At 45.7% G+C, this 14,149-nt stretch overlaps 1 protein-coding gene across 1 annotated transcript in view; it reads right to left on the bottom strand.

The window, feature by feature from the left end:
• Nucleotides 1–4,664, bottom strand: part of TBC1D4 (TBC1 domain family member 4) — a 117,306-nt gene extending 112,642 nt beyond the window's left edge. The window contains exon 1 of the mRNA XM_068425221.1: nucleotides 3,951–4,664. Coding sequence (XP_068281322.1) covers nucleotides 3,951–4,505 — 555 coding nt within the window. The 5' untranslated portion in view covers nucleotides 4,506–4,664. The remainder of the gene's footprint in view (nucleotides 1–3,950) is intronic.
• Between the last annotated feature and the right edge of the window lie 9,485 nt (nucleotides 4,665–14,149).

Below are 14,149 nucleotides of genomic sequence, written 5' to 3'. Positions count from 1 at the left end.
GCTTATTCATGTTTCAAGAAGAAAATGCACAGTCTAGACCAGCATAATAATTTAAAAAAAAAAAAAAGTCTGATCTCAGAAAGAGATCAGACCGTAAGTCTCTCCCCGAGAGAACAGGGAACTCAAGGCAATTGTCAAACAGCACTGATTTGTTTCACACAATCAGAATCTGGTTTATAGAATAAAATCAGTATTTCACAGTAAAAACATGTTAAAGTTGAGCTTGAAAACGCTAATCAAAAGGGCTTTCCTTGGTGGCTGGGAGAAGGTACACCTGCTGTATTTATAAACTTTAACTTTTGGTTAAAAAAAAAGATTAAATCTGTTCCTGGGGTTGTCAAGAAAATCTGCCAAATATAAAATGAGACAATCTGATGTCTACAGACAGACTCTGTGCATCCTAGATAATTCTCAAATGACAGCAATACAAAACTAACAAATCTCTGGCTGCTATTCAGAAGCTACTAGCCAGCACTAAACAGACGACTACACTCATCCACTTCAGCTGGCTGCCGCTTTGAAAAGTTACAAGAAGCAGCAAACACTGTCATAATTCTGAGGGGGGGGAAAAAAAAAAAGTCAAAAATTTCTGCTCCCATCCTCACCAACCAGATGGCTCCAGAAGTTTCCTGTCCCCTTCTAATTAAAGGGCAAAAAAGAGAGACTCCTGTAATAAAAGCATCTTAGCATCCATCCCCATACTGACAGTTGAGCTCTGGGTTTGACACTGCACCAAAGTACTACTCCAGAACAGGAGCTGACCCACTGGCTCCTACTTCTCAGCTCTGCCCACAATTTGCAGGCTTTCCAGTAAAACATGAAGGTGTTTCGTACCGCCTCACTCTCTCATTTTTCTTCAGTCACGGCAAATAACATTAAAAGATGTTATCTTCCCACCGGATGTTATCAGAGCACATATTGCATTGGCTTCTTATTGGTCATCTGCTAAAGAAATTTGCAGGGACTGACAAAAAGTACTGCTTTTTTCTGCGAATAACAGCCCCTTTCGTGGTCACAGCGAATGCCCGTGCATCCTAGACACTGTGCAATACCCCTGGTGGACAAAGCAACAGGCTCGAAGCCAAAATTTTCATTCTCACCTACAGTTTTTTGAATTACCACGCTAGTGATAATCTCTTAGAAGTCAAACGTTACCCTCTCACTTTCATAATTTACATCCACCATTAACAATTATGGCTAGCTGTCTCCTAACTCAAAGACAACACGACATCACCTGCACTCTTCCTTCGTTGCAGAGTGACTTACCATGCTGCTGAACTTAATACCACCAAGATGGATAACACCATGGCTTCGTGGTTATCTTTGGCTAGTCTGAAGTCAGTATCACCGCCAAAAAGGCTATCCCAGCCTTCCCCTTCTTCACCACCCATTGCTACCTTGTGCCTCCAACCTACCTGTCTGGATGTAAACTGTATTACGGTTGCAAAGCAAACAAGGGAAGTGGTTTGGAACCGCCAGCAAAGGTGGGGGAAAAGCAAGTTTAACACCAGTCAATTCCCCAATCCTGTTCACTGTGAGGCTGCACAAGCAGTTGTGCTGCCACGAGGACAAAGCCGAGAGGAAGGAATGAGGGGTCGAGGGTGAAGAGGACACGATCACTCCTCTTAGCAGCCGTGCCAACTTATGCTGGCTGGAAGTGACAGTGGCCTAAGATGGAAAATGAGGTCGTCTTAAAAGAACAGTTGTGAAAAATACTTTCTAAGCTAATATGCACCGTGAAGCTCACATAACCAATACGAAACGAAGCACGTACTTAAAGATCTTGAAAGCGTGCAAGAACAGCATCTATTTTATAACAAACAATTAAGAGCTTCAAAAGAATATTTTTCAGAGCTAGTAACCCGCAGCCTGATTTCATCTGCTCAGGACTAGGCTTAAGCACAGATCAACAGCTAGAGACCTGCACAGACTTAGCCAACCAAGCCTCAACAACTGGTAACAAAACTCAGGAGGGGAAAAAAAATTTCACCTTCTTTTCCTTTTGATATCTTAAAAAAACCTGCCTGTTAGTCAGATACTTGTGAATCACATCACTGGCTGTGAATCTACTATCCTTATTGTAGTTCTTTGGCTGGAAATCATGTGCTGAGTAACCCTTGTGCAAGGGACTTATTCTTTATTAATGATAACAAGGCTAAAAAAATCTTGCCAGATAAAATTTATACTGTATTGTCAGAACAAGATAGGAGTTTGTAAAGGGAACTTGTTCATAGTAGTAGCTTCCTTCAATAGGAAAGCTTTACCTATAGTATCAATTTGATTTAATTCCATGCACATAAGGACATTTTCCTCCATGAGGGAAGAAGGGAAGATGCATGGATAAAAGGTTTAGTGAGAAACAGCCTCCCAAATGTAAATGTACATCGTATTTTGCATGTTCACAAGAGTAACAGGGATCCACTATCTCACAGAATAAGGCTGTCTTACAAAGTCATGGTTCCAGAGCAGACCCACCCCAGAAATAAACTTGATTCAGCATCTTCTGCCAACAGCAGGAACCTCTGTTCCCTTCAGTCCATATCGTCAGACTCCTAAAAGGACATTCTGGCTCCTCCCTTGCCAGATACAATCCCCTCCAGTTCATGCTCTTTCTGCATGCTCTCTCCTGGCAGAGCACAACAGTGGCAGCAGTTGCCAAGAAGTTAAGCGCAGTTAGCTCCACTTGGGATACCTCCTGTCCTATCTTTGGTGATGGCTCAAGCCACAGCTATGTACACAATCTAAATCCCTCCCATGTTTTAATCTCTGGCAGTAAATTGGCTCAAATAAAAATCAGTGTACTAAGAACTTTTCAGTTGTTTTCTTAATACTTCCTACTCTCTTCACTTTAAAAAAAAAAAAAAACAAACCAAAAAAACCCAAAAGAAACCCAAGCAACTGTTCAGTAGTTCTAGTAAATAAAATAAGTGGTTTCAGTAAAATCCAGCATTTCCAATTGCATGCATTTTTCCTTCATATATGTCTGTGAAAACTAGGGGAAGGTGTCTTAACTTACTCAACCAAAGCATTGCTATTGAAAGGCCTTTTTCTTGCTGTCACCATGCTAAATCAACGATCAAACCTGCTCGTCAAACCGCCATCTCTCACATACTTTAAACAGGGAGAAGAAGCCTGCTGCACATTTGATGCACAAGCCAAAGGCTGTTAAAGAGTCAGGAAAATACTGTCTTACTTGTTAGGTCTTTTTTTTTCCAGTTGGCACTTTATCAACAATGTCTCCACCCAAACCTAGGGTTGTTTATAGCACTACTGAGTGTGCCTGAGCACGGCCAGGTGTCCTCAGCGTGACCCATGAGCAAAATACGGCCCCCTGGTCGCCGGTGACGGTTTCCACACCACCAGGGGTCTGCGGAGCCCTGAAAGCACCATCCCAGCTACTCGATTCCAACACTTCTGCCACCGTAAGAACGCTGTAACACAAATTCTGCATTTTGCTCACAGAGCTTATTGTGGGCTTGCCACCAGGCTGCTGTGGGACACGAGGCGGCCCCACGGAAGAGGGAACGGGGAGACAGGGGCTCCATCTCCCAGCGCACCCACGTCTCGCAGAGGCTGGCACCCCCGACCTTCCAGAAGGGTTCAGGGGGTGACAGGGGGTGGCACAGCACCCCACGGCCACGTGGGACTCTGTGTGTGTGTGCGCCCCCCGCCCCTTTCCGCGGACCTCGAGGGTCCGAGCAGCTCGGCGCGGTGCAGCGCAGGTGCAGCCCCGGGACGGCTGCCCCCGGGGAGAGCCCTGCGGGCACGGCCGGCCCCGCGCAGGCTCCCCGCACTCCGCAGCAAGCGCTGCGCTGCTCCGTTCCACCACACCGACCCCCTCCGCGGCTGCGGAGGGCAGCGCCTGGGGTCCTGTCGGGCGAAGGGGTAAGAAGGAAAGAGGGGGGGGATCCCGGGCAGCGCCCCCTCCCTCTGCCCCCGCCGCCACTCGCCTGGTTGGGGTCGGTGGCCCGGAAGACGTGGCAGGCCATGGGGGAGTCGGGGTTGTCGGGCTGCGCCTTGATCAGGTAGGCGAAGTATGTGAGGTCGTGGCTGTTGTGGATGAAGCGGGCGATGTGCTGCGCCTTGTGCTCGAAGATGAAGACGGCGGGCGCGGGGCTGGCGGGGCGGCCGGGGCCGGCGGCGGGCGCGGTGCCGGTGGGGCGGCCGGGGCCGGCGGCGGGCGCGGTGCCGGTGGGGCGGCCGGGGCTGGCGGGTCCGGCGGGGACGCAGCGCAGGGTGGGCGAGCCCAGTAGCAGCAGCACCTCGCGGGCCGGCACCCCGCTGCCCAGGGCGCCGCCGGGCTCCTGCCGCTGCCCGCGGCGGCGGATCTCTGCCATCAGCCAGGGCAGCATGGGCAGCGTGGTCCGCCTGTCCAGGCACGACGAGCCCACGTACCACAGCCTGAAGCGCTTCTCCCCCGGCGGCGCCGGCTGCGGCTCGGGCTCGGGCTCCGGCTCGGGCTCCAGGGGGTGGGAGAGCGGCTCGCCCTCCCCTTGCTTCTCCATGGCGGCTCCCCGGGCAGAGGGCACAGCGCTCCGCGGCCGCTTCCACCCGGCGCCAGGTGCAGCCGGCGGGGCCTGCGCTCGGCCGGGGCCGCCGCTAAGCGCGCATCCCGCCGGGCACGTCCCTGGAGCCGCACCGCCTCCCTGCCTACCCACGCGGGGTCAGCCCGCCGGGGAAGGGAAGGACGGCCGAGTCACCCTCCGCCGCCCCCTCCTCCTCAACGCCCCGGGGAGGAGCGCCGAAGCTACGCCCCGAGCGGGCTCCGCGGCGCGGCCACCCTCGGCCGAGGGGCGGGACGGCACGGCACGGCACCGCCCCGGGCTCCAAACAAAAATACAACGTGGCCTCCGTTCCGCGCCCCGCTCCGCCAGGTGCTGCCGTCCCCGGGGGGTGCTGGCTGCTCTCTGCGGCCCCGCGACGTGACCGGCCGCAGAGGGAGGAGGAGGAGGCCCGCAAAGGGAGAAAGGTCACCAAGCGGCGGAGGGAAGGAGCTGGGCAGGCTGCCGGCGCCTCCCCCCTGCCCCGTTTGCAAAAGCTCCGAAGGTTTTTCCGAGTTGGGTTTGCTTTCGGCGAGCCGGAGAGCGCTGGGGAGAAGCCTCCCCGGAGCCAGCGGGCGCCCGGCTCCCCCGCCCGGGGCGCCGCAGCGGCTCTGCGCGCACGGTCGTCCCCCCACTCCGGCTCCAGCTTCTCCCCACGCAGGGAAAAACAGCCTCGTCGCAAACATGCGGAGGTGCTTACACGGCTGTGTTGCAGCAGTGTCTCCCTGTCGAGTCACTGTCAAGTCAGAGTTTACTTAAGAATGATTTTAACATATTTTTTTCTAGGTTTCTTTTTCCTGCTTGAGGTTTTAGGTGTCGTGTCCCCCCCCCCCCGCTATCGCGATAACGTATCTTTTGTCAACGAAAAATCCGCCACCTACTGTAAATGTTAGCAACTAGCCTCTACCTGAGAAAGTAGCTGGACAAAGCTTATCCAGCCATACAGCATCCGTATCCATTTTGTAACTGTTAATTTTAGTGACTGTCCTTGTGTTGACATCTGTAGCAACAGCGGCAATAATTCCCAGTAACATACTATTACAGCAACCGTTTTAACCCTGTCTAGAAAACAAATCTGTAGCTTGGGCTGAAGAGCTACTCTGTAATTTGAGGCTGCGTGCTCGATTATTTGGGCAGAGAGGGGTCATGCGACACAGCAGGTCACAACCCACCACAGTCTGAACAGACACAAAAACTGTCGTGTTAGCAACATTTTAATAGTGTTACAAGCAACTATGCTCATTTCCTGAGCAAAGTATTTTGCTCTTTTTTTTTTTTCCCCAGTTTAATCATCTGGTTGAATGCATTTTGGTTTCTCAGTTGTAATTATCAGTTTTAATATTCTGACTCGGCAAGACCTCAAATACACCTCCTCCCCCAGCATCCTAAAATGAGCTTTTCTTAGAACAGGGCAGCTAATGCAAAAAAGTCTTACGTAGGCTGGACACCAGTTTTAGTATTTGCTACAAGTTAAAGCCAGAATGGAATTTCTTTCCCAAGCTGACTGTTTTCATGCACTTCAACATCTGAACTGTGTTGTTGTACAGCAGATTTTACAACTGGGGTAGTTAGAATAATAATGGCCAAATTTTTTGGATCACAAACCTAAAAAAATTCTTGTCCCTCAGTCTGCACAGTTAGCGTTAACCGTGTAGCTGAGAATGTTACTTGAGATTTTGTGCTCCAGCATTGCGGGATGATGGTTTGGGAGCCGCTAGGATCCTGTAACAGCACACCTGGACGAAGACCAGCTGCTGCTTCATGGCAGCAGCGCTGGCACTGGTTTGGTGCTGCGGTGAACTGCTCGTTTTCTGCCAGTTCAGTTCGGTGAGCTGCCTCTAATTTAAGTGACAGCACTCAGACAGACACCACTGTTGGCACAAGGGAAGCGGGAATAGCTGCTCGGGGGTGAAGAGGGCAGCAAGACTACTCGCTCCTTAGGGGAACGGTTGGTTAGATGATTCATCTGGAGCGTCAAGCTGTGCTTGAGCACAAAGACCAATTTAAACTACCAGGGAAGCGAACTGAACACTGGGTTTGCACTAAAACAGGGGCAAAACCGTCTCATACATTCTGCTGCAATGATTTCAGATGGGGTAATCGGGAAATGGATCTCACGAAGTAGCCTAAGGGGGAGGCTTCAACATACCGAATTGCTGCAGCTGCTTACAAACACCATCTCCTGAGATCCCTTTGTATTATGTTTGTATGCAGCCTACCAAAACCAGGTTGCAGAAAACAACCACCTAGGCTTTTCATTGCTGTTGCGATACAAATAATTGATAATAATCAGGAAACGTGAAGACAATCATGTGAGTACATTAAAAAACACAGCAAAAAGAGGCTGAAATTCTTTTAAGCAATCACAGGTCCACCGATATTCTCGCAAAGTTCAAATAGAACAAGCCGCCTTCACTTGAAGACGCAACAGAGCAGAGTTTTCAGCTGCTAAGGTCACGCTTGAATTTTTACAAATTATTTTATCAGGTAGGACTGTGAGGAACAAAATGTGGAAAATCTGAAATTCTTAAATTGTCACCATTGTGCCAGTTAATGTAAAGCTGTTTGGTTTCTCCTTCAGTTGGGCGATTTGCTTAATATGATATTAGATCTGATTATGTTGATGTAATTCATTTTTATTATTGAATTCTTTATACAAATCCCTTTTAAGGTGAAATTAATCTATATAAACTCTACTGCTAGTATTTCAACTACCTTCAAAATCAAACTCTCAGATGTTAATCCAAAGTTTTCATCCTTTCTTCTGACTTCAGCCTTTATGTCTCTCTGAATTGATTCTTCATAGTAATCCTACTTAGCTGTCCATTACCTTTATCCATTTACTTAATCATTTCTTCCTTATCCTTTAATCTGCCTACCACTTTTTATCCCTCCATCTCGTTAATAGTGTCTCATTAGAAACTCAGTCCTTTAGTTACATAACTTCTCTTCTTGAAGTTGGTCCCTTTTTCTCATTTCTTTTCAGTTGTAAAATTTCATGCACCTTTAAGTTAAAATTTCCTAATTTCTCTCATACTGAGCACAGTATTCCTTTGCCCATGACCTCTGCTCTGACATGCTTCTCATGTAATTTCTCCCCTAGTGTTTAAAACTATAACGGTAACAAAAGCATCATCCTCTAATTCGGTGCACAATATAGTTAGAAATCAGCCTAAACTACATAATCCTTATAGCTCAGTTAATGGGAATCAGGAACTTTGGGACAGAGAAGAAAGCAACTTTGCATAGCCCTTATCCACAGAGCCTTGAAAATACATGTCTGTTCTTGATGAAGGAGCATTTTCTCTCCAGGTCATCCCAAATGGAAGGAAGTGTAGATGCAGCACCTATGCAGAGACATGACAAAGCTTCTGACGAGAGGCCACAATGTTTTTTTTTAATTCCTTTTTTTTATTGTTATTATTATTGGCAAAGCTTCTTGAAACAAATTGTAAAGTTCAAAGTAAAAACTATATTGGAAGATCTGAAGTACATAAGGTACTGTGCTCAATAATTGTCATATATTGTGTGCTGCAAATATATGTTCAGTTGGTCAAATAAAACTGACCACGTACCCAGTCAGACTTTTCTGAATTGTTGCTGACCTGCCATTGATTTCTGTTGACTAAATAGACATTAGATGCAAAATCTTTCAAAATAAGGTATACTGTTGAAGTCACCAAACACAGATACAGTTAACTAAATGTAAGTAAATGCCTCTGAACATTCTGGATTCGATATGCTTGTCAGTGGAGCACTATGTGTAAAGATTATTTTTCCAAATAAAATGGATGAGTATATTTTCCTCTGTTTATCAAAGGAAGTATGACAATACCTTGATAATGTATACTGTTTCTGCACATGGCACCACAGCAGCCACTTCATGTATCATATCTGGATCATCAGTTCATCTTCAGTGTTAAAGCATTTAAACCTGCAAAATGGTAAGCAGCCACAGTTCTCGGTAATTTCTTCAGGAGCGGAGAGACACAGAATCACAGAATGTTAGGGATTGGAAGGGACCTCGAAAGATCATCTAGTCCAATCCCCCTGCCGGAGCAGGATTACATAGATCATATCACACAGGAACGCGTCCAGGCGGGTTTTGAATGTCTCCAGAGAAGGAGACTCCACAACCTCTCTGGGCAGCCTGTTCCAGTGTTCAGTCACCCTCACCGTAAAGAAGTTTTTCCTCATATTTATGTGGAACCTCCTGTGTTCCAGCTTGCACCCATTGCCCCTTGTCCTGTTAATGGATGTCACTGAGAAGAGCCTGGCCCCATCCTCATGACACTTGCCCTTTACATATTTATAAACATTAAGGAGGTCACCCCTCAGTCTCCTCCAAGCTAAAGAGACCCAGCTCCCTCAGCCTCTCCTCATAAGGGAGATGTTCCACCCCCTTAATCATCTTCGTGGCTCTGCGCTGGACTCTCTCTAGCAGTTCCCTGTCCTTCTTGAACTGAGGGGCCCAGAACTGGACACAATATTCCAGATGCGGCCTCACCAGGGCAGAGTAGAGGGGGAGGAGAACCTCTCTTGACCTACTAACCACACCCCTTCTAATACACCCCAGGATGTCATTGGCCTTCTTGGCCACAAGGGCACACTGCTGCCTCATGGTCATCCTGCTGTCCACTAGGACCCCCAGGTCCCTTTCCCCTACGCTGCTCTCCAACAGGTCTGTCCCCAACTTGTACTGGTACATGGGGTTGTTCTTGCCCAGATGCAGGACTCTACACTTGCCCTTGTTACATTTCATTAAATTACTCCCTGCCCAACTCTCCAGCCTGTCCAGGTCTCTCTGAATGGCAGCACAGCCTTCTGGTGTGTCAGCCACTCCTCCCAGTTTTGTGTCATCAGCAAACTTGCTGACAGTGCACTCTATTCCCTCATCCAAGTCATTAATGAATATATTGAATAGTACTGGTCCCAGTACCGACCCTTGAGGGACTCCACTAGATACAGGCCTCCAACTGGACTCTGTCCCACTGACCACCACTCTCTGGCTTCTTTCCTTCAGCCAGTTCACAATCCACCTCACTACCCGATCATCCAGACCACACTTCCTCAGTTTAGCTGCAAGGATGCTGTGGGAGACTGTCAAATGCTTTACTGAAATTGAGATAGACCACATCCACAGCTTTACCATCATCTATCCACTGGGTTATGTCTTCATAAAAGGCTATCAAGTTGGTTAAGCATGACTTCCCCTTGGTGAAGCCATGCTGAGTGCCCCTAATGATCCCCCTATCCTTGATGTGCCTAGAGACAGCACCAAGGACAAATTGTTCCATCACCTTTCCAGGGATGGAGGTGAGGCTGACCGGTCTATAGTTACCCGGGTCCTCCTTCTTGCCCTTTTTGAAGAATGGAGTGACATTTGCTTTCCTCCAGTCCTCAGGCACCTCTCCCGAGACCTCAGGATCTCACATGATCAGGCTGTTAATTGCTAGTAATTATCCATCCTCTTAAGCTTTCTAGCCACAATTTTAATTGCAGAAAAAATGTTATTAGAGGAGCTGTAGACTTGACTTTACAATCCCATAATTTATGCATAACTTCAACCACCTTGGACTAGAGTACTTTTTTCAGTAATAATGCCCTGTAGCTGGAATTGCTCCTCATCCTATTGCTTTTCTAAGAAAGAATGCTGTCATTTAACTCACTGAGATTTCAAGGGCCACTACTGTATTTGCATTATTTTTAACTAGTCAAATTTTATTTTACTCTCAGATGACCTTTTAGTAAGAGCTGAGATAGAAACATTTTTACTTTAGAAAACATTTTATTGATTTAAACTACCCACTCTTATTTGAAGACTCTAATGAATTAACTTTTGGTAATATAATTGAAGTATTAGAAAGTAAGTTCATTAGACTGGGCGTATTATCAAGACTTTAAACTTTAGCTGCTAGAGAAACTTTGGTGCCTCCTCTATTAAGTGTGTAAAACCACCACTAGAAATAATGAAAATTGTGTATTTTGCAGGCTGTATAGAGGTTATTATAATTTAAAATGTAATGCCAAAAGTTTGAGTAAGACATATCAGTCTTGTAGGGACATGTGAGTAGCAGTCTGTACACAATAAAAATGATAAAAATTAATCTGATAGGGGGTTGGGTGGTTTAGTTGTTTTACTTCTTCTCAAACGGCACTAATCTTTTTTGATCATAATGACAGATTATAATTTGTTCTGCTAATAAGAACCACTCCAAAACAGATTTAGGGGAACTGGAATGAGCAAAGTTCATAAGAGAATAATCCCTAGCTAGAAATTTCATAAGCATCTCTAGAACTTAAGGCGACCCACCACATTTTATGTCTGTTTTCAATGTATTGTCATTCAGTTTAATGTGGCACTGATTAAGAGAGACAATGCATTGAATTATTAAATTTCTCTTCAACGAAGCATTTGATTGTGGAACGGATTCTTATTTTTGTCACTTTTTCATGTAACAGTCAACCCATGAAACTTTCTGGCACAGGAAGCTTTGAATCCAGTGAAGAACAACGCTTTTTGTTTAAAACTAAGTTTTAATCTCAAATCCTGTGTGCTTACATGTGATCATAGCATCTTTCTGGGTGAGAACATTTGCAATTTTTTATTAAGGTTTTTCCCCCATAAAAGGGTATCAGATCAGCTTACTAAAAGCCCTGTTGTTGAGATAATACAGAGTCTGGTGGCTGTTAGCAGCTCAGGCCAGTTGCAAAGCTAGTTATTAGAGGAGACGGAGCAACTTCTGCAACAAGAACTTCCACATTCCCAATTATTTCTGCTTTTATATAAAGGAGACCTTTACTTCCCTAATCTTCCCCAACCACTGCAGTAACATACAAAGCGAAAAAGATGAGGAAGAGAGTACTGCAGCTGCTGGAATCTACTTCTCTCCCTGACAGTGCCCACTACCTCTATGTCGTTTCGTGATTTGGAAGGGATCCTGGTCCCCTCCAACTCTCCAGAAATGGAAAGTAAGACAGGATTTCTTATCACTGCCGAAGCTAAAAGGAACATCTTGGTATTATTCCACAAATATATTATTACAAAGGATGAACCACAGGCTAGAAAGGTTAGTAGATCTTGAGTAGGGTGCAGAAATAATAGGAAATAGAGATGCTTTGGAAGACAACAGTACTTCAAAGGTCACAAATTGTATCTCTTCAAGAGGAAAATCAAATACCGTTAAGATTTCAACAGTGTATCACTATTAAAAATGTTCCTGCAACTTCACAACTCAGTACTGTATGTCTGGTGAGAGAAGGTACAGTTTACCATGAACAACAGGGCACTTGTAGTCCCAGCCCAATACCAAGAATGGTGCCAGCGTAGCCGCCAAAAAAAAAAACCCCACCAAAACCAACAGATGGGAACCCCTTAATCCTCTTTTTCCTCGTCCATGACTCTCTCCTAGGTAAATCGACATCTGTTGTCTTGACTCTCTCAACTGCTGAACATCTCTCGTCTCCCCATGTTCCCAGCTGCGAGAAGCAGCACTGCACAGCACACCAGTGATTCACGCGAGACAAGCTTACATTCCTCTGCTCATTTTAGATGTAAACTTTAACACCCCTCTCAAGCTTCATGTGTGGTTGCAGCATCCAGTATTTGCCAGTTCAGAAGCATCACTGGGAAGGAAGTCTGTCTTGCTTTAATTTGGCCAAGGTCTCAGATGAATATTTTTTTAAAAAACACCTGTAACCTGCCTAAGACACAGTAGTGATGACATTCTGGCCCCATTAATGGGGAACAGAAAAATTCTTTGCAGCTTCAGTCATACCAAGAACATCGGAACATTATTTTTCAGATTCAGAGGTAATTCACAGGGGAATTAAGCAATAGGGCCACTTTCAGTGGCAGAGAAATGTATTCTAAATGTGGCATAAAGACACTGAAAACTAGCCTGCATAACAAAATACAGAAGGAGGATTTTAGAGTGGTTAAACTGCATGAAAACCTTGGATAGAGAAAGGCAAATGCTTATTTTATGAACGAGATACAGATCTAGGAAAATCTATTTGAGAGATGTATAAACAGGGAAAAAAATGTGAAATGAGAATAGGCCCCAATAGAAATGTAACATGACACTATTTAAAGAGCAAGTCATAATGCAGAAATGTTAGTATAATTAAATTACTATTTTAAGTTACTACAAATATACAATGTATGGTATATATTCTGTTATCATTTAAACGCTGAATGTTGTTTATGTCACTGGAAATCTTTACGCTCATCTTTTTAATCATTAACACAGAAGTTAGAGTATTTCCCTACAATCTAAGCAGTAGGATGAAAGTTACGGTGACATGAATGTGTACAGTTCCAGATATAAGCTACACAGGGGAGAAAACGAGGAGTCCTTATCCCATGGTCAGACATGCTCTCAAAGGACTACCGTGTATCAAGACTATATGTAGCAGTGCCACCTGGTGACCGATGCTATGACAAATTCCTCTTAAAATACTAGATAGCACAGAAATTTCTTGTATGAATTAATAGAACTTTCCTTCTTTTTTAATATGCATATTAAAGCTTACTGTTCCAAAGGTCAGTATGGGAAGTACAAAACTGACACTGAAATTTCCAATTTATAGATATAACAATATTTGTAGTGTAAACACTAACAGAGTATTTAGAAACTATGGCACCTACACATATTGAACAGAGATGGTTCTCAAGTTAGCGCAGCTAGACCGTAATTACCCATAGGAGGAAAATGCACTACAGGGAAGAGGAACCCCAGAAACACTAGAATTAGACTTCATGGAGATCAGCAATCTCAGCTTCCTTACTTTTTCAATGACACAAAGTCATAAATAATTAACAGACGCACCCCAGTAACTCAGTTCAAATGGCAGGTCATTTCTCCACCTTCCCTCAGAAAAGCCTCGGAAACAAGAGCCAGGAAATCTTTCAAAGCATCCAGAACTGGGTATGAGGAGTGCTGAGCATCATCCCTCTAACATGCATGCTTCCTCTTGCACTCAAGCAACTCAAGCAGCAAGAGTGGAACTGGATGAGTATGTATAGACAGTGCTGTATGTACAGTAGAGGTAAAAGTAAAGGAAACATTTGGTCAAAAGTGCAGGGTGACAAGTGAATCCAGTTATTTATGAGGTGACTGAGCCTCAGGAAGGGAGGACTGTAGCAGCATACCATGCAAACTCAACACAGCTCAAGGCACACATTACGTCATGTACTGACCTGCACAGATCCAACTTCCTAACCAAGTGAATGGGGTGCATTAGGAAGAGTGTGGCCAGCAGGTCGAGGGAGGTTCTCCTCCCCCTCTACATGGCCCTAGTAAAGCCACACCTGGAGTACTGTGTGCTGTTCTGGGCTCCCCAGTTCAAGAAAGACAAGGGACTACTGGAGAGAGTCCAGCAGAGGGCTACAAAGATGATTAGAGGACTGAAGCATCTCTCTTACAAGGAGGGGCTGAGAGAGCTGGGTCTGTTTAGCCTGGAGAAGACTGAGATGGGATCTTACCAATACCTTAAGGGTGGGTGTCAAGAGGATGGGGCCAGACTCTTCTCAGTGGTGCTCAGCGACAGGACGAGGGGCAACAGGCACAAACTGAAACATGGGAAGTTTCATCTGAATATGAGGA

Source organism: Nyctibius grandis, chromosome 2 (genome assembly GCF_013368605.1).
Source record: "Nyctibius grandis isolate bNycGra1 chromosome 2, bNycGra1.pri, whole genome shotgun sequence".
Taxonomy (NCBI): Eukaryota; Metazoa; Chordata; class Aves; order Nyctibiiformes; family Nyctibiidae; genus Nyctibius; species Nyctibius grandis.
Note: the sequence above shows the minus strand (reverse complement) of the source record. Positions and strands in the feature narration are given on the sequence as shown.